We start from the raw sequence: 18,894 nt of genomic DNA, 5'->3' as shown, positions 1-18,894 counted from the left end.
GGCTGAAGAAGAATATGATAAAGGTTTATAAAACTGTGATAATATAAAGAATGCAGATAAGAAATTATTATGTCTTCGTTTTGATAATCCAAAAATGACAGGGAAGCACATGAAGTTATAAAGCAGAAAACTTTAAATAACCAAAAAGATGGTTGTTAGTTTAGTTTGGTTTTTTTTTTTCCTTTTGGTGGGGGGGGTGTCATGTTTCCCCCAGATGGTTCATATTTAGTCTGTGGAGCTCATTTTTCAGCAAAGTTGTGGATCCCAAAATGGAAAAATATACCCCAGTACGTTTGCAGTCATTACAGAGCACACTATTCAAAAGTATTAGACATGATTGGAAGAAAAAAAAAATCCATCAATAGCTCTTGTACATGAAAACAGAGGGCTCAGAAAGGATGTAAGAGGAAGGAGGGCAGGAAGGAGGGCAGGAAGGCAGGAAGGAAGGCAGGAAGGCAGGCAGGAAGGCAGGAAGGAAGGCAGGAAGGAAGGCAGGAAGGCAGGAAGGAAGGCAGGAAGGAAGGCAGGAAGGTAGGCAGGAAGGTAGGCAGGAAGGCAGACAGGAAGGTAGGCAGGAAGGCAGACAGGAAGGCAGACAGGAAGGCAGGAAGGAAGGCAGGAAGGCAGGCAGGAAGGCAGGAAAGGAAGGAAGGCAGGAAGGAAGGAAGGAAGGAACGAACGAACGAACGAACGAAGGAGTAATATAACTGGGAAAGTAATTATCAGTGCTGGCGTCATTTTCACACTCTTTCCCTAACCTTCCTCATCTGGCATCTAATAGACAAGGACGCTGGACTAGGCGGACCCTGGGGCTGGCCATTAAGGTGGGTTCTACTTAGGGACTTGTTAAAAGACAGAAGGAGGCATCTGCATGAATTAAATGCAATATTTCTTTCCCAGAGCTTTACTGTTGCATCTGCTCGCAACAACCAGAGGAACATACTCTTGCGCTTCATGGTAACAAAGCATTTGCTGAGAAAGAAACGCAGCGGTTACAGTATCCATCAGCGGCTACGAGCCACACTCGGGCAGAGGCACAGCAAGGATGGAGCCTGAGGTAAGGTGTATTCCACTGGCTCCAGTCATTGTATACTCATTTTTTGCTTTGTTCATTGCCTCAATACACTCTTTTTCAAAATGTTGACTGAGTGCATGCAGAGGGGAGGAAACAATTGTTTTAAAAAAATAAGCTTTTATTTTAATAGCATCCATTGACAGTTTGAGAGAGGAAAATATCTCTAACAAATTTAAGAAGAAGACTGATACATTCACAAAAACCCTGTAGCAATTGTAAAAGTAGAAGTACACAAAAGAGCATGTTTTGTGATACAGAAAGCATTCCTGGAAGACACCTTACAGCGACTAACATTTTTTCCACATTCTGGGAAATAATCTGTATGTGATGCACATCATCATGCAAACTGTACATAACTTATGTCATCCTTGCCATGCTATCAATAAATACCTAGCTGGTTGTTTACTACAGTCATGGTGGTCTCTTGGTCTAAAACATTAATAAGTTATTTATTTTTTTATTGAAAGTTAAAACTCTTCTTGCTAATTCTGTTTTTACTTCATTTTATTTTTCTCTTATTCCTTTCAGTCCCCCTAAGCCATCTGTTTAACCACTTCTGGTGGTTAGCTTTGACTCTGTAATACTCCCAAATCTTCAGTCTTTGCTATCTCTGAAGTAATTAGTTGTAGACAAAGTAATAGTACTCTAACCACTGTGTCATTTCTGGAAATCCAGAGCAGGGTGAAAGAGCCAGACTTTTCATCTTCACCAATTAAGCTGCTAAGGAGAGTAATCGAATGATGGGACATCGTGTAAATAGACAACGCAGGGTTTGGAAACTGCACAGGCTAGACCAAAGGAAAAAATCTCCAACATCCTTATTATAGAGTAAATGCTTCCACAAATTAGATTATTTCAAAATACCTATTTCAATTTATTTTCTGTTCTTACCTATTTCATTGTAAGACAACTTTCAAATGGAGCTTCAGAAGGAGGGTGGGGCTCTGCAGATCCCAGGCTGTAGGGAGTGCCTGGAGCATTTCACTGTGACGAGGGCAGTGGGAGGTGGTCCCAGCCTGCAAGAGATGTGCCATCGTTCAGATACTGTCACCGTGAGAAGATACCACCAGGCTGTGCAGCGACGCAAGAAAAAAATGTTTTTAAGTACGATTGTAAGTTTGAGATGTTTGTGCAGAGATTGTAAAGTCTCCAGTCTCAGAGATGTTCAGAAACCTGCTGGACACAGTCCCGAGCAGCCTTCTGTAGCTGACCCTGCTTTGAACAGTGGGGTCGGACTAGAAGATTGCAGAGATCCCTGCCAGTCTCTACAATCCTGTGAATCTGTTATTCCACTGATTGCAAAAACACAACTATTTTTTTTTTTTTTTAATTCTGTTTTCTTCTGGTATAATTTCTGCTGCAAAATTCTCCTTCTTCTATTTCTTCAGTCACATTCTGTCTAAATTCTGTTTCCTACTGTGCATTCTTCAAATTATAATCTTCATTTATAAGCCAGAAGTAGAATATGCACTGCTTTCCTATACAGAACCAACTGACGCATTTTCAGTATTCTTGAAGGTGTAAAATAGGCCAGTACTGCTTCTTGAATATAATTCCAGCATAAGAAATATGTTGCTCAAGAACATAGTTCTCACACATCACAGATCATGTCATCTTGTAGTATTGATCACATTGTTTCCTGAGGCATTCTATTTAAAATACCATCACTGTTAAAACAAGTGTGAGTTTCATTCACTTGTTTAAAACCAGATAATTTTTAAGGCCTACTACCAATTATTTTAAAACCTTATTAATTAAATCTTATTTCTTGAAACCATGTGGCTGAGCATGTCAATGCATTAATTATTTTTGTAATATCCTCCAGCCTGTGGTGCCATTTTCCTTCCTACCAGATTTGTGCATTGCCAGATCAGCTGACAGGAAAAATTCACTCCAGAACAGAGAACCACAATTGACCTTTTTTTTTTTTTTTCCTTTTTTACTTGCCACAGGATACGAGGATACAATGCAATATTTATATTGGATTTATGTTTTATGGTGGCCTATGGAGGACACAATACGTGATCCAGCATAAAGTCCATTTAGAAAAGTTACCCTTCAAAATGCTTTGAGTGAATTAGCAGGAGGGACTTGAAACTAGCTCATATGGCTGTGGGTTTATTAAATAGATAGTTACTGCAGCTTTACTGTGTCATTGGACCACGTCTTAGCCAGGCTCGTTCTTATTTGTTCTCTTTGTCTGAATGGATCTCGCAAAACCTACTGTCCACTGTGTTTGTTTTAATGTAAAGTGACAGCAGCCGGGTGGGTTGTTTTTTTTCTTGTCTTTGGCACTTTCACAGGGCAGAGAAGAGAGGGCTTTAGACACTTTAGGTGGAAAAGGTCTTGATCTCTCTGTTTCAGTGAAAGTTGCAAGCAGCCAATTATTATGTAGATTTAGCTGTTAGCATTAACACCTCCTTTTGAATATCTCTTTTGTTCTCCGAGTTAGGCATGGGCTTCAAAAGCCTGGAAAGCTTATCTCCGCCCAGCTCCCTTGCTCCTGGCAAGGGCCCTCTGTCCCCGCCGCAGGGGGGTTTGGTGGCCCCTGCGGTTTGGATACAGCCCTGGGAGCCCGCACAGACCTGGAGTAGGGAGCGTGGAGTTGCCACCTTATCTCACATCACATGAGGTGAATATCTTTACTACACTGAGATCTTACCCAGACTTACACCTGCTAGAAGTCTGCCATATTACTTTTAGCTATATAATTTTTCTTTTCCTTGAAAGTATATGTTATTCAATGTAGATTCAGTCCAAAATGCCTGAAGTGTGATTTATATAAACTTCCCCAAATATTCTAACAATACCCTAGCGCTTGGTTCACAGTATTTCTTATAACCATTTTAAAATTCTTGTGAATGCATGCCAGCACACAATAAATATAAAAACTGGATCATTTGAACACATTCATTATTTTGACAATTTTTGATGACACTGATACAGAGAAAGAATAAAAATAGATTGATAATACCTTGAGAACTGGGCTTTTAGATTGCACATTTTAAAATCAAAAATTGTCTGTAGCTACCCTTCATTTTAATACATGCACAACAACAGATACTAGCTGAGGTTCTGACCCTGCACATGATCTGCATTATTATAAAGGCACTCCACAAAAGAGGCGAGTTCATTCATCCTTGGTGAACTTGCAATGGCTCCAGGTGGATGAGTAGCTTATTTTACAGAATTTTAAGATTATGTTTCAGAAATGCAGTTAATTTTTTAAATGTGTTTGTTGTCACAGAGAGATATACAAATGTTATCAACCAGTAATCAAATTAAATATTTTCCAAAATATGCAAGCGACCCAAAATTTCATTGTAAAGTCAAAAAGTAGTCAAAGTTAATAAACCATTTATATTTGATCCCCAGTCCCCTCAGCTATCTTTGGACAGCTCATCCAAATAAGAACTGGTAGTGGTTTAATCTTTTACTGATTTACTCACTTAATTAAACCCATGGTAAGCCCTAGTGTGGTCACTTACTCCAGTTTGGTTTAGTTTATACAGGCTACTCTTCAGTTTAAGCTCAGTGAGCCATTGTTGCCCACATTTATCAGTATCCACATACGGGTTACTATTGGTTTAATTAAAGCTCTATAATTAAGCCAGAATTTTCATTGTCTACTAGCATTCTCTTACATCTGCATTTTGAATCATGAGATTTCAACACTGGGAACTCAAAGTTAAAGTCCCAGTGCATTGTCTGGAGGGAGCTACTTAGTGCTCAGCATTTGCAATTCATAGCCTCAGCCATTCATTTTTCCCTTGCAGGCAGTGAGAACTGCAAATGGCCCATCACTTTGGAAAAAGTGATCATTATTTAGAAGTGTAAATGAAGATGCCAGAGGCTAACCTCATGTTTTGTCTGAAACAAAGACTGGTGTCTCTGGTCTGTAACAATGGATTGGACATGTCATAACAGAGAAATACCACATTTATCCTCAACACTACATTACAAGCACCAGAATCATCTTCCTTTTCATATTCTTCATATTCTCCATTCCTTTTCTAGCTTCTTCCTGGTCCAGATTCTTCCTGGTTTTCCTTCCCTGACTCAAAGCTGAATCACTGAAATTCCTGCTTTTTTGCTTCCTGCCAAAATGAGATGGTATTTTCAAAAGCACAGCTTCCTCCCACTGACATATATAGTACAATATCCTACGATACAGGTTTGCTTTGTTTGCTTCATGTTCTGTTCTATCCCACAATGTTTGTAGAATTAAACTATTTATTTACAAAATGGGTAAGATGTAGACCTTGATACATACAGGCCACGTACAATAGCAAAGGAAAAATTAGGAAGAAAACATTAGAGAAAACTGAAAGGCTGAGACTCCAGGACTGATGTAACAATTATTGATAAAGAACCATTGCTGAAAATGGTTGCCAGATATAATCTCTATTTGCATATTTGAACCAACACCAAAACAAAAATAACAACAACAACAAAGTCCAGCTCACCAAGGCAGAGATTGTAGAATGACTTTCCCCAATGGCAGGCATTTCCTAGCAGACTGTTCTTATGCCAGGAGAGGTTTAAATATGTGAAGATGGAGATTTTTCCAGTTATACAGAAGTGGAAAGATTAGAAAGGGATTAAAATATTAACAGAAGAAGACAAGTGGATTACAAGAAAATGCCTCATCTGATGGCAAACTGAATCACACACATTTCAAATCACTGAAGTCTGATGTAGGCTAGCTGTCAGCATGAATATGGGCACTTCACCCATTTATCTCCACTGATTTCAGAAAAATGTTATGCTTAGTTTAGATAGGAATCCTTTTGGAATCCTGATTACAGTGAAATTAAATCTATCACACTTGTAGATATATTTTCAGTCAAAAATTATAATTTCCTTACACCAATCTCTTCTGTAGATTAACATACAGCTATGTGACATCCAGAGCAGAAGTAGAGAGATGTGACAAAAACAAATTGGTCATTGTTAAATCCGTTCAACTCCTATGCAGCCTCCTCTCCCTCTGTATGGGCTATCTTCCAGTATACTAGCTTTCCTATAAGTTACTCACCACTTCATATTTGGGATCAAATCCCTAGTTACTTCCACTTCAAAGAGCGTCTCCAATTTCTGATCCAGAGATACACCATTTAGTTACTGCTGGTAAAAAGATACTCTTTTCAGCAGTACTCCATGTGCTGATATTAAAGGTGAACAAAGCTAGTGAAACTAGGTCAAAGAGTTTTCACTGGGAAACCATTTGGATATAGAGCTACTGGTTATCTGGCACACCTGTGTTTGACTTGAAGTCACTATCACTCAACCCAGTTGTCTCAAACTATGGTTAATATAGTGTAGGATTCCTTTAGTATAATCCATCAACACTACTGCTTTTTGTAGAGCTTACTAATCAAGCACTGATAGAGAAACATGAGCCATGTTTCTCTTTTCTCCTGAAAGTGTTCTAAGTGTTCTAAGCCCTGAGCTGTTGCTTGCTTGCTTCAAATTTATCACCAAAATAACTACTGTGAAAATTCTGACATGTATGGCAGGATAAAGTGTTTTGGAGTTTTGAAAATATCCTCAGGACAAAACCCTCTTTCCTGTCCAATATTAGTTGACATGGAGATATACTTCACCAAGCCTAACAGTTTCTGCATTTGAAATGCAGAGTTCTGTAATGTGACAGGAACAATACTGGAGGCAGTACAGGCAGGCTGCTCCACCAGGGAAGGCATGGAGAGCTGAGGGTGACAACACAGGCAGGAGTACTGCCTCACCCATGAGTGTCAGGAAGTTGTGTTGGTGATCAGGAGCAGGACTGGAGGCAGGGATCAGGGTCAGCCTCAGGCCACTGATCAGCCAGGAGGTCTGTCATGATGAATCAGGTCTGAGGCCAAGCCAGGAAGTCAAACCAAACCAGGGTGGCAAGGTTCAGGTCAGAAGAAGAAGGTTTGAGAGGAAGTGCAGACTCAGCTGCAGGCAGAAGAACTTTAACTTAAAAGCAGCTCCCAAGGGAAGGAGAGGCAAGCTCACTCTCTTCCTTTGCAACAGCTCTTACCAGCAAAGAAGCTGAGCTGGACTCAGACAGCTGAACTTTTTTGAGCTGGGAGAAGCACTGAATAGGCTGAATAGACTGAAAGTCCATCTGTGATAGTGGCCAGCTGTAGAATTGGCTTCACACTCTTGGTTTTGCCCTGTAGGCCAGGTACTCTGAATGAGCAAGAAGTTGTGCTCCTAGATGTCTTCTATATGTTCTTCTCCTCTGACACCCAGGTAAAGAGAGGCAAATGGCTGCAGCACTAAGATTCTGCCCCTCTCCTCATCAACAGTGTGAGAATTGACATCACCAACTTCTAAAGTTTCACCTCATTATTTTTGGGAAGAAACACAAACTGTAACTAGGGCACCCAACACCTTAGTACATCTACCCCCACAAATCATCACCTGAAGAAATAGCTTCCACAATTCCCAAATTTTCCTTTCCATTTCCAAGAGTTGTTGGAGTCATCCTTATTTCGTTATGTGTATCACTAACCTTTTCATCTACTACTTATGTCTGTCAAGTTAATGCCTCATTTTTTAACACAAACAACCCCCATTCATCTTTCATTTCCTCTCCCTATAATGTTCCTTTTGCATGCAGTTCCTTCTGCTCTCAATCCATTTTCATTTTCTTCTTTGTCCCCTCTTTTGTTTTTCTTTCACCTGCCACCAAACCATGTTATTTCTTTCCATCTAGACCCAGAAAAGTTGTGAATATGAAATTTAACACAGTAAAGAAGTAATGGGATGGTTTCTGTACAAGGACTGAGTGCTTAGATTTCTAGTCTGTTAAAAACAGGCTTATGGGAAAGAAAAATGGAGAATGGTTGTCTGCTGTTTCTTGTAACACAAGATTTAGAAGGTGAAAAATCAAATTCTCAGGTGGCAAACAAGAGATACTCTTCTATGCAGTGCATAATTGAGCTGTGAAAGTAATTACAAGATGCCATGGGTTTCAAAAGCTTACATGATCCAAAGAATAATTAGACAAATTCATGGTTAAAAATAATCTAACAAGTACTATTAAAAGAAATCCTACCACAGGATCAGGCCTTGGCCTGGATGTGCTAGTGAGAAGCTTGGTTGTCTCCCCAGGATTAAACCCGGAGGATAGCCTGGAGATGTCAATCCTCCTCCAGGTACATAAGTGGCAGTTGCTGCACTGGCGATGATGAAAATAATAATTAACATTACAGGGCTAGATAAAATTATAGTTCTGAAGGATACTGCAACAAGGTGGCCTAATTTGAGGGTGGGAAGCATGGTGGAGACAGATGCCCAGAGTTCCCCTCTAGTGTGTGAAAACTCAACCCTATAAAGAAACTTTTGATTTTTGTTTATAAACTTTGCACTTATTAATTTTAAAAGGAACTGGTAAAAGGCACCTGTCATCACTTATGTAACCCATAAGCAGGCCTCAAAGACTATAATTAGAAAGGGGGGAAAAAAGAAGAAAATTAGATTCTTACTATAACCAGTTTTGACTGGTTTTGACAAGTTAATATAAGGTAGTACCTGCTGAACAAAGTCGTTTACCATGAGAAAATAGAAACCTATAAGGCTGAGAAAAATATCCAACTTGTCCTGTCCTAATACAGCAAGTGAAGGATGTAATCACATACTTATTTTAGGCAAGTGAGATGCTGAAATGCTGAAATGCCCATAGAAAATACATGAATTTTCAGTTAAAGAAAAAAGTGGCATTCTGTTTTCAGATGCTGTGAATCTGTGTTTAAAATACACCAAAGCTGATAGTGTGCATGCTCCAGGGTTGCATTCTTGGATTTCTCCAGGCACTGACATACATGTGCTCCTCCATTTTCTAAGCATTAGGCATACTGAGGTGACACACAGGAATTCTTCTATATCCACTACAAGCAGAAAAAATATTAAATGGCCAGTAATGAGTCATCATGCTTCATCCAAGACAAATGGAGATCACTATCAATAAAAAACAAAGGGAGAACAAGAGACCTACCATTTTGAAGAGCTAGATGTCTGTCACTTCCCTAAAGATTTTTTTTGATAGAATGTGGGCCAACCATGGACTGTACAGATGTTCACTCTGGTTACAGAGTGTGGGAAACACAGGAAGATCCTGGAATCAGGCATCCTGTGTGCCAGGACAGGCAGATGTGCTCTGGACCATCCATCTGTGCCCAGTAAACCTCCCTACACTGAGTGTTGCTCTGAAAATAAGGCTACCCTTAGGGAAACTGTGCTTCAGTTAATGCCAAACAGCTGCAATCCAATTTTGAGTTCAGTGTACATATTTGTAGATAGCTGTTAGCAGCTGGCTAGCTGTCTGCCTGCAAAGACTCCAATAATATCAAGGTTATTTTATTAACTCTGAATAACTTAATGAATGGATTTGGTTACGTGACACGTGGCTGTATGAGCACATGCAAGAAAGCCAAGCCATTGAATACAAACCATAAACAAGCTACCTGTCATAAAACAAATATCAGACAAACAGTAATGACACAACTGACTGAAAAGGAATGAGAATATGCCCTCTTCATTGCACAGTGCTATATTCTTTCACCATAGTCTAAAATGTTCTCATCTGAATTATCATTTGTCACCACAAGGCTGTGAGCACAAGACATTCCCTGTGTTACATCCCTGCCTAGTAGAGTGATTCACTTCCTAAATGTCTGTTCTACATCACTGATGCCTTAATCCCAGCTCTGTGTATAGATTTCCTTCTTCTCCTGATAGATACTTTGGAGGTCACTGCAAGCAGCTGCAACAGAGAAGTCATTGGCTTCACTAGTGTAGTAGGCAGAACCCTTTTGCCTTTGGCCCAGCTCTAAGGTCTCCTATCACTGCAGAGTGGCTGAATACAGTAAGACCTGCTTCCCCACATGGGACTGCTCATGTGCCCGTGCTGTCCCTGTGTCTGGCAGGAGCAGACTGAAGGCAGGAGAATGCACTTGTGGAAACTTTGGCTGAACATGTCAGCAAGTTACACCATTCCAACCAAACCAAGCCAAATGGCAGATATTTTCTCTTTCTAATGGGAAACAACCAGCTTTACTATTTTCCTCTTTCTTTTCTCTAGGAGAAAACAAACTTTACAGCAGGCTTTTCCTCATCATAAGTCCACCAAGTGAGAGTCAAAAAAACATATTTCCCAGCAGTTCCTTGTGCTGAGGTTCCCAGTGAGTTCCAGCTCTCCCTGATAGAAATGTTATTGTGCCCTCAGTGGTATTTGGGGTTTCTTCTAACTAGTGAAGGGCCAAGATCATCTGCAATTTAGTAAGTACAGTCCATCTCCCATGGCCAGTAACTGAGGATGGGAGGCAAGGAGGGCTGTGCCACCATGAGCTTCAAAGGTGAACAACTCATCCTTCTACCTACCCACACAGCTTTTTCTGAGTCTTTTAATCCAGTGAGGCTTTTTTGGGGGTTGGTATTAGTCTAAATATATTTTAAAGTTATTAATAGAGGTCAAACACTTTAAAATTCCATATTTCAACTTAGAGATAGATGTTTCTTAAAAAATTGAATTTGATCCAGAAAAGCCTAGTATTGAAGGTAATTAGTATTGCTGATTGCATACCATTTAACTTCACACTGTTCATCAGAGCTGTGGTTTCTCCTTTTTCAAATATCATTTCCCATAAATCAGCATGCAGTTCTACTGGTATGCTTTTCATTCTTCCCTTTGAATACAGTATAACTTGATCATCTTCTCACGTTACTGGAAAAGTGTTTATAATGGTTTCATAACCATTTGACTTCTTTTACCGAACTTGATAATATTTTCTGTATCCCTTTTGCTAATATCTTGACTAGGATCTTTACATCTGAATTTAATAATTTGTCCTGGACTCCACTTTCCTGCGACAATAAATCCAAGGATAATTATTATCTTATGAGCTTGAATAGAAGCCATCCCACCAGCAATCTGCTGGTGCTCTGAGGTTGCTGTTTTACCATGCAGCATGGTGATATTCCAGAAGATAATATTCTCTCATAGATATCCCATTGTGTCTAATAACTGCAGGAACAATAGATTTCATTTAAGAGTTTTCAGAGATTTTTACCTGAGAAGCTGTGAAGAGAAGGTGGCTGTACAAAATGGTTTTGTATAAATGGTTTGAAGAAAAAGGCTAGGCTTCCATCTGATGCCCAGCATCACATATGGCTGGCTCGGTATTCCTGGTATCACTCATGCAGAGCTTTGTGCCTGTGATGCACAGAGCTTCACGCAGCAGGAGAAATAGAGTTGTTACATTCCTCAAATGTAGCCATTTGAGCTGAGAGATACTGCAGGGCCTATTGAAAGGTTTGACCAAAGCATGGGTAGTGCTCATGCTCCTGGGTACAAGGAAAGAAAACATTTTGCAGAAAATGAAGTCAGGAAGATGAAAAAAATTGAAATTTGTGAGGAAAAAGACACAACTTTGGTGGTTCAAATAAACTAGGGTGTTTATTAAGGGAAAAGAACAAGGGGAGAAAGGGATAATGGGTGAGGGAGAAAAAAGAAAAGAAATTAAGAAAAGTCCCGGGTCTGAGGATTGAGGAATCCTCTGGCCGAACCGGCGTTTTTGGTCCCAAAGCAAGAACTCAGCGGCACTGCAGTGAATGCAGCTAATCTGCACTCAAATTTATATAAGAAGTCTCTAAAAGAGAGGTAGACCGAAGTCTGCAGTATCAGGTCCTCAGCTGCAGCTAATCCACAGTTAAAGGGCACTTCTTCGAACTTCACAGGTCCTTTTGTAATCTCTGTCCCCTCAGCTTGTTGCTGGCAGTCCCGCCCCTATAGCTGATTGGTGCTGGTAACATCTTCTCCTCCAACAGTTTGCTGTCGTTGGGGTAACTGAGGTTTTGGAGGGAAAGTTCCTCGTTAGTATTCACCGTTGCCGTGGTGTCAAGTTACAAGTCTTCTGGGGCAGGTTAAAATTCTTTGTAAGATGCTGCTGGTGAGGGGGTTTGCTTTGAAAACCTCGAAAGTAACTAACTTAAAAGGGATTATTAAACTTACAAACAATGCATCAATAGCAACAAACAAATGAGTAAGGGACTACAAAAATAGGGATAATGCTTATTACAATTAAACATTCAACTGGAATACACAAAAAACCACAACCAGTACAATTCTGCAATGAACAACTTCTAAACAACAGCAACAAACAATTCCACATGCAAAAGCCAATCTAAGGTTTTATAGATGACAAATTACAAGGGAGTCATTTGGAAAATTATAGAAGTCAGGATGCATCAACCAGCCCTGGCAACAGCAGCCACCCTCTCAAGCAATGCGTGTTCCTCAGTGACAATTTCAGGCCAACCTTGTGTGTAGGTGTTAGTGTCCTGAAGATGTCAGAAGGCTCACTGGTCCATGTGGCACCCCTGGATAGGTGAGTTTTTCTGGGCACCCCCACCTGTAATCCCCAGCAAGGACAAGTTTGAAGAGTGTTTGGAGACCCCCATTCCCATATGAGCTCCTCAATGCAAGCTGTCTGCCCATCTCTGGCAAAGCCTCAGCTCAAAACCTGGTAGGCAGCTGAGAGGCAGCTCTGGCACAGTAACCTTGAGCTCTCTCATGGAGCCTCTCCTCAGCAAGAGAAGTCCTTCCTTTCCTGTCTTACTCCTCTCTGCCAAGAACTGAATGTCCAGAACTAGATTTAGATGCTTACATGACACAATTTACACGGTGAGTTGGTGGGATGTGAAAGCTTTGCTAACACTTGTTTTGGATGACATGTGGTTGAGGCACAGATAAGTCAAAATAATTGTCACCAACTCTCTTCCAGAAACACACAAATATTTTGTATTTCCATACCCTAAGGATCTTAATTTACTTACACATTAATACCAGAAAACAGAACTAACTATGGGTTAGGTTAACTATGGGTAACACTGGTGGCTGACATTTGGCTAACTGCTGAGTATCATTATCCTCCACAGCCCATGGGTGAATCAGGGACAGGTGGAGGCAGAAATCCGGAGCCCTCCCCCCTGTCTCACGGCCGGGACGAAGGCCGGTGATGCTGCTGCCGGCCCAGCAGGTGTCACCACAGCACCAGGGTCCCCCTGTCCCCGCGCATGACGCAATGCCGGCGCAGGCCGGGCGGGCGGTGACGTCACACCCGCGGCCGGTGACGCAGCCGTGGCCAGCGGGCCAATGCCACGGGTGGCTCTGGAGAGCGGGAGTTTGTAGGAGCCACTTGGCTCTGGGCCCTTTGGCCCGGCCACTGTTGCCGTAATCTGTGGCACTGCAGAGGGCGGTGATGCCTGGGGAGGGTCGGGCACGAGACCCATGCCCAGGAAAGGTCACCCGCTTAATTGCCTCGGCACAAAACCGGGGACAAGGGGCACGTCCCTGGGTGGGATGGCAGGTCAGAGAGGTAACAAAGCTCAGCTACAGTGCTGTCACAGAGGGTTTGTGGTCAGCTCCAAGTCTGGGTTCATGCCAGCCAGTGTACTCACAGATACGCCTCCAAAGGCTGGTCTAAATCTTCTTCCACGGGCTGAATCTGGACTTGTGTCCAATTTCCTAGCAGGTTTCACTGCCAAAAATTGCACATGTATTTCTCCAAGCACATTGAATGCGAGACCTTCCCTTCTCCCTGGCTGCAGGACCTGTGATGGATTTGCTTATCTCAAACTCCACAGCGTTTCAACATACATAATTTGGTTAAATGAGATTATCAGACTAACTCAGATTCAAACAGCTGGTTTATTCCCTAATCACTAGTGAAAAGAATCCTTGCTTTTTGTACTCCTCCTTTCATGGAATTAAGGCTGGAAAACAGGGTAATGCCAAGTTCCTTTGAAATTACTGCCAACACAAACGCTGCTAACATTGCACATGCACCCTCTATGCACATAATCAGATAATTTCTGGACCTTCACTGTTCTTGGCTCCACACTTTTCATCCTTTAACTACCTGCAACCCTAAAATATATTTATTCCTGTGGCACCCCTCAATGGGTCACCCAAATAATTATTTTGTTAAGAATGCCTTGTATAGGCAATATGTCCCTGGCCTCCATATATTTTACCTACCATGAGTTTCAGTGAAGTTAGTTCATGGTACTCACCTCACTGATACCAGAGTATCTCACAAGCTAAATCTGGGATTTTGGATCAATCAGCTTTTGATGTGCCTTCACTCTTAGCAGATGGACACTGCTCTGAATATCTTGCTGTTTATCCAGGTGGAACTGACTTACTCAGCCAGCACTGTTCTTTCCTGAGCTTTTAATATGCCAAACTCCTACAACTGGGCATGTTAAAAGCTCAGGAAAGAACAGTGCTGGCTGAGTAAGTCAGTTTCACCTGTACATTTTGTAGTCACTCTTCTTCAAAATGCAATCTTCAAAGTCACTCATTCATTTGGGTTTGTTACACATTCCTGATATCAGTAATTCCTCTAGGGTGTGGTCTTGTCCTCTTCCTCTGGATATAGCAGGACCTTCTACAAATTTATTTTATTTTCTTCTCTTTAATGGAATCCAGGAAAAGTCCAAAGCCAATCTGGAATATTTAAAATCATCTGAGATCAGAAAGGAAATACTATCCTAGGATCCTCCCATCCCTCATCTCTATACATTTGTTCATGACAACATACCACTCCCTATTAGGGTACTGTTGTACTTTGGAAAGACTGCAGCATCTGTTCTATGCAGGACTTGGTAACCCTTTTCAAGAAGGAAAATCACACCATCTCAGCTAAAACATTTTGTTATTGGAGACACAATGGAAAAATACTGGAAAGAACATCAGCTTCCCAGAGAAGAACAATTGCTCCCTGCTGGGATGAAACACAAGGCTCCTGCATGTCTGCCTCATTTATGTGAACTTAGGAAGACTTCCTGTAGCTTCTGAAATGCATCAAAGAAATTCTTAATGTTGTTCATGAAATTATTATTGTGGGCTATGTCTATTCTGACAGACAGCCAGATGAACAACTATAGAGAGATCCAGCTCAACGCCCTGTCTGTTTTGCAGCGCAGGTGCTGCAGGCAAGCTGCCCTAGCTTGACCAACATGCTTGGGGTCGGTGTTCTACATACCCTGGAAAACATAATCTGGACAACTGACATATTTTAACTGCGGTTATAGGAGACGTTTAAGGTTTCTATCACACCTAAGTAGTGTAGCAGGTATCCAGTTGATATGTGGGGTAGTGTGACTCTGAGTCATGGTGCAGAGACTAACATTGCTACGTTCCTTTTGAGCTTTGGGGTGCAGAACTGCAACCCAAAGTGTAAATCAAGGGAGAAGAAGGCACATCTTACTTTGTGGAGAGTGTGAGGAGCAGGCTCTGACCAGCACTTTGCAGTATTTACTGCCTTCCACAAATTACTGGGATACATCCCACCCAAGCTGGGCTTAGTTACCATATCCTCCCCTGCTGAATGGCTCAGGCTTCAAGCTGTGAAATATAAAAAGGCTTTGCAAAACTTTGCCGGAGACCCCTGGCTCTCCACTGCTAGCGGGAAAGTATGCAATTTTATAGGTAATGCAATATTTGTGAAGGTAACTCAGGGAATACTAAAATACATGGCATGTCTGGCAATACCAGCTGTTTTATCTGGGCTATGTGTCCATGTTTCTATGTAACCACCCTCAGCTGACATAGAAAATGGACAGCCATCTATACAGACCAGATTGACACATGGTGAAGCACTAATATCCACAGCATAATGCTGTTGTCATTTTGTGGGTAAGGGTTGACACCTCCCATGTGGAAGTTTGGTTCACAGCTTTTCTCAGCTTTCATTTCTAGGAAGCAAATATACAAAGTTCCAGGAGTGAAAGTGGCTTTTACTCATCATGATTGTGCTGGCAGGCAAGGCTTTGATTTGTCTGTAAAGACAGAAGCTCTATATTCTGAGAACAGGTATTTATTTAGCAAAGCCACCACTATGATGAGGTACCATCTCCAATGTATGGGGTGTTGTCACAGATGCAAACCCAGCATCCCAACAGGATTCCTAGCCCCCAGACAGGATCCCCAGACTCCTCCTGAAACAGTTCTGCCCACAGAACTTCCTGTACAAGGGATTCAGCGTTTTGGAATGAAATCCTGTTAGTCAGTCCCCAAAACCCCTTCAGATGTGGTGATCTGGACACTCTTCTAAGGCCACCTGTTAAAGTTTAAAGCTGTTGGAGAAGATTAAAGGTATGTTTCCAGAAAAAAACTAGTCTGGGAAGGAACTTCTTTGTAGCCAATTTCAACTAAATTGGCTACAAATATTGGCAATATTCAACTAAACTCCATGGAACAAATAGATCTCCTTAAATATCTTCTCAGTATTCCTAAGTATTATGACAGCAGATCAACTAGCCTGTGGGGTGCCTGAAACTCTGGTAAGAAACACTTTTCTGTCTAAAGGATATGTTGCTTTAATATACAGAGAGAGGCAATGAGGTAATTTAAAGGTAAAGAATTTTACATTACTCATTTATGAGAACAAAAATACAGAAATCCTCTGATAAAAGTCTAGCCTGACATAACTCCTATGTAATGCAAATATATTTACCTCTTCACAGATTGAAGGTTGCACCAACAAATGAATATACAGCTGAGCAAATTTTCAAATGTTAAAAGCAATAAATATCAGGACAGGAAGATAGTACAGCAACAGAGTTCAGAGAGCTTGTCTAAAGAAATCTCATAATGTGTCAGCAAATTAGACTCATTATTTTCTGTGTCAGAAACTTTCAGACTGAGGAATACTTGTCTGTACCTTATACTAAAGAGCACTTAATACAGTACTATTAGACTAGAGGCCTTGTTGGTATTGGGAACAACTTTTCTTTATTTTTCTATTTCTGACCTCTTTCATTTCCTCTGTCATGTCCCAACACCATAAGATGATGCAATATTGCATCACCACCTAATACTGAGACCTCCCTCTGTCAGCAGTCATAAAAACTTGTTTCTCCACCCCTTAAGAATAACCAGCGATCTTGAAGATCTGGTTATACACACTCTGCTACCACAACAACTACATCTCTCTCTGACAAACTCACACAAGTGAACAGACGAGAAAAAAGGCATTCAAGCCAGTAAGAGGTATTATGTGAGTTTTACATCTCAGCTGATGTGTGTATGCATGTGGTACAGAGGAAACAGCTTGCACTCCCACCTCTGTGCTTTAAATACCTATTCTGAAGTATAACAGCCTAAATCAGTAAAATGGGAGACAAAGTCTTCAACAGATGTATCTCAGAAGGCTTCTGAACACCTGCTGTTTCCTGTTTGTGAGCTTAAATTGTTTGAAATGAGGGATTTTGTGCAAAATCTCAATCACCAGGAGCACCAATCTATTAGGAGAAAAGGAAAGAGTGGGTATTTTTTCGGAGGAGATGGGAAAGAGATAGGAAATACTCATCTTTTCCTTCTTAGAGATTTCCTGACCCTGCTCTGCCTACAGAGGTTCACAGAAATAATTTCTGGATCAGGGCACAAGGCTTCTTTCATGCCTAGAAGATCTTAAGATTCCCCTGGACCAAGCTTCTTGCTGGGAACCAAACTCATGTAGGAGACATCTCGGAGAGGACTTAACTGACTACAGAGGGATGCAGAAAGAACCTACCCTTAATTTCTCTTCTGGATCCCTCTATTTCCCAAAGCATTCTCCTGCTTCCCCAAGCAATGACCCAGAACCAGCATTGATAGAGATACCTTTCCTGTGACATTAAGCTGTGAATGGAGGACAAATCTGCAGGCAACACTTATCTGTCAGTTACATCCCTTTCACAAGCAGCTACCATACCTAGAACATGATGCAAAAGCTAAACCAAAATTCAGCTCACTCCTCCTCTGCTTGTTGGCAAGTTATCACAAGAAGAAAAGCTTATTTTTGATACCAGAGTTACCATATGATTGTGCATATGGACAAATCACTGACAATGATGTTAATACAACTGATCACTGTCCTGGTTTAGGGCAAATTTGGGAGAAAACCTCCAGTGGGGCTCCCCCCGGGAAGCAAACTCACGTGGCCCTTTTCTCCCACCCCCCAACCAGTTCGGGAAGAGATTTCTCTGAGAGAAGTGGAAAAAACCTGTTTATTTCACAGGCACAGCACTACCCAGCACAAAAATGAATGATATCAAATTACAAAACCTCTCGCCCTTCAGAAGAGATGACAAACTTCAGAGGGTCTCTTTCCTGTGGGTGCTCGCTCTGTTATCAGTCCCTCTGGCGCTGGAAAATGCCGCTGCCCAGGCTGGGCTCCCGGTAGTCCACGGGTGCAAGCTCCCGGTGCTCTCCCGAGTCCCCAGTCCAGAGCAGGTTCGATTCGTTTCAGAAAAAGGGAAAGAAAACAGTCCAGGAAGACCTCTCTGCTCTGGCTAGTTGAAAAGCCAAGGCGATCTGTGTCTTGTTGTCTGTCTGTGCTATAGTCAAAACTCCCGATGCGGGGGGAGCAAGTACAGTCTCTGATAACAGACTCGGTGCTTCTTTTCCACTCACTTTTACTCTTAGATGGAATTTTAAGAATACAAAACCTGTGTCTGGGTTAGGTGGACGAATGGGGATACAATTTAACATCATAATCAACCCAGGACAATCACATATTTACATGATCAGTTTCACAGCAGAGCTGTAAGATAAAGGGATTCTGACAATTTATTTTAAATCCTTCCCTGAATGCATCACAAAGAGTTTACAACCCAATTAGAAAATTCCAGTTTATAAATTCTCCAAGAAAGGAGAAGGCTACCTGTCATTGCATCAGCATGGACAATGTATCCTACAATGTTTTTTCCATTTTCTTTACATAGAGAAACAATTACAAAACTGAATGTAGTTATTGCTGGATTTAGGCAAGCAGAGT

The 18,894-nt window shown here is 41.3% G+C and overlaps 1 protein-coding gene across 1 annotated transcript in view; it reads left to right on the top strand.

Annotated features, from left to right (window-relative positions):
• Window positions 1-930: 930 nt before the first annotated feature.
• Window positions 931-18,894, top strand: part of PIK3CG (phosphatidylinositol-4,5-bisphosphate 3-kinase catalytic subunit gamma) — a 54,484-nt gene continuing 36,520 nt past the window's right edge. Inside the window, exon 1 of the mRNA XM_088054753.1 lies at window positions 931-1,057. Coding sequence (XP_087910879.1) covers window positions 1,046-1,057 — 12 coding nt within the window. The 5' untranslated portion in view covers window positions 931-1,045. The remainder of the gene's footprint in view (window positions 1,058-18,894) is intronic.

The sequence above is a fragment of the Pseudopodoces humilis genome, chromosome 5, assembly GCF_049639895.1.
Source record: "Pseudopodoces humilis isolate 2021_Gansu_Grassland_sample_001 chromosome 5, ASM4963989v1, whole genome shotgun sequence".
NCBI lineage: Eukaryota > Metazoa > Chordata > Aves > Passeriformes > Paridae > Pseudopodoces > Pseudopodoces humilis.
This window is presented reverse-complemented; position numbering and strand designations above follow the sequence as displayed.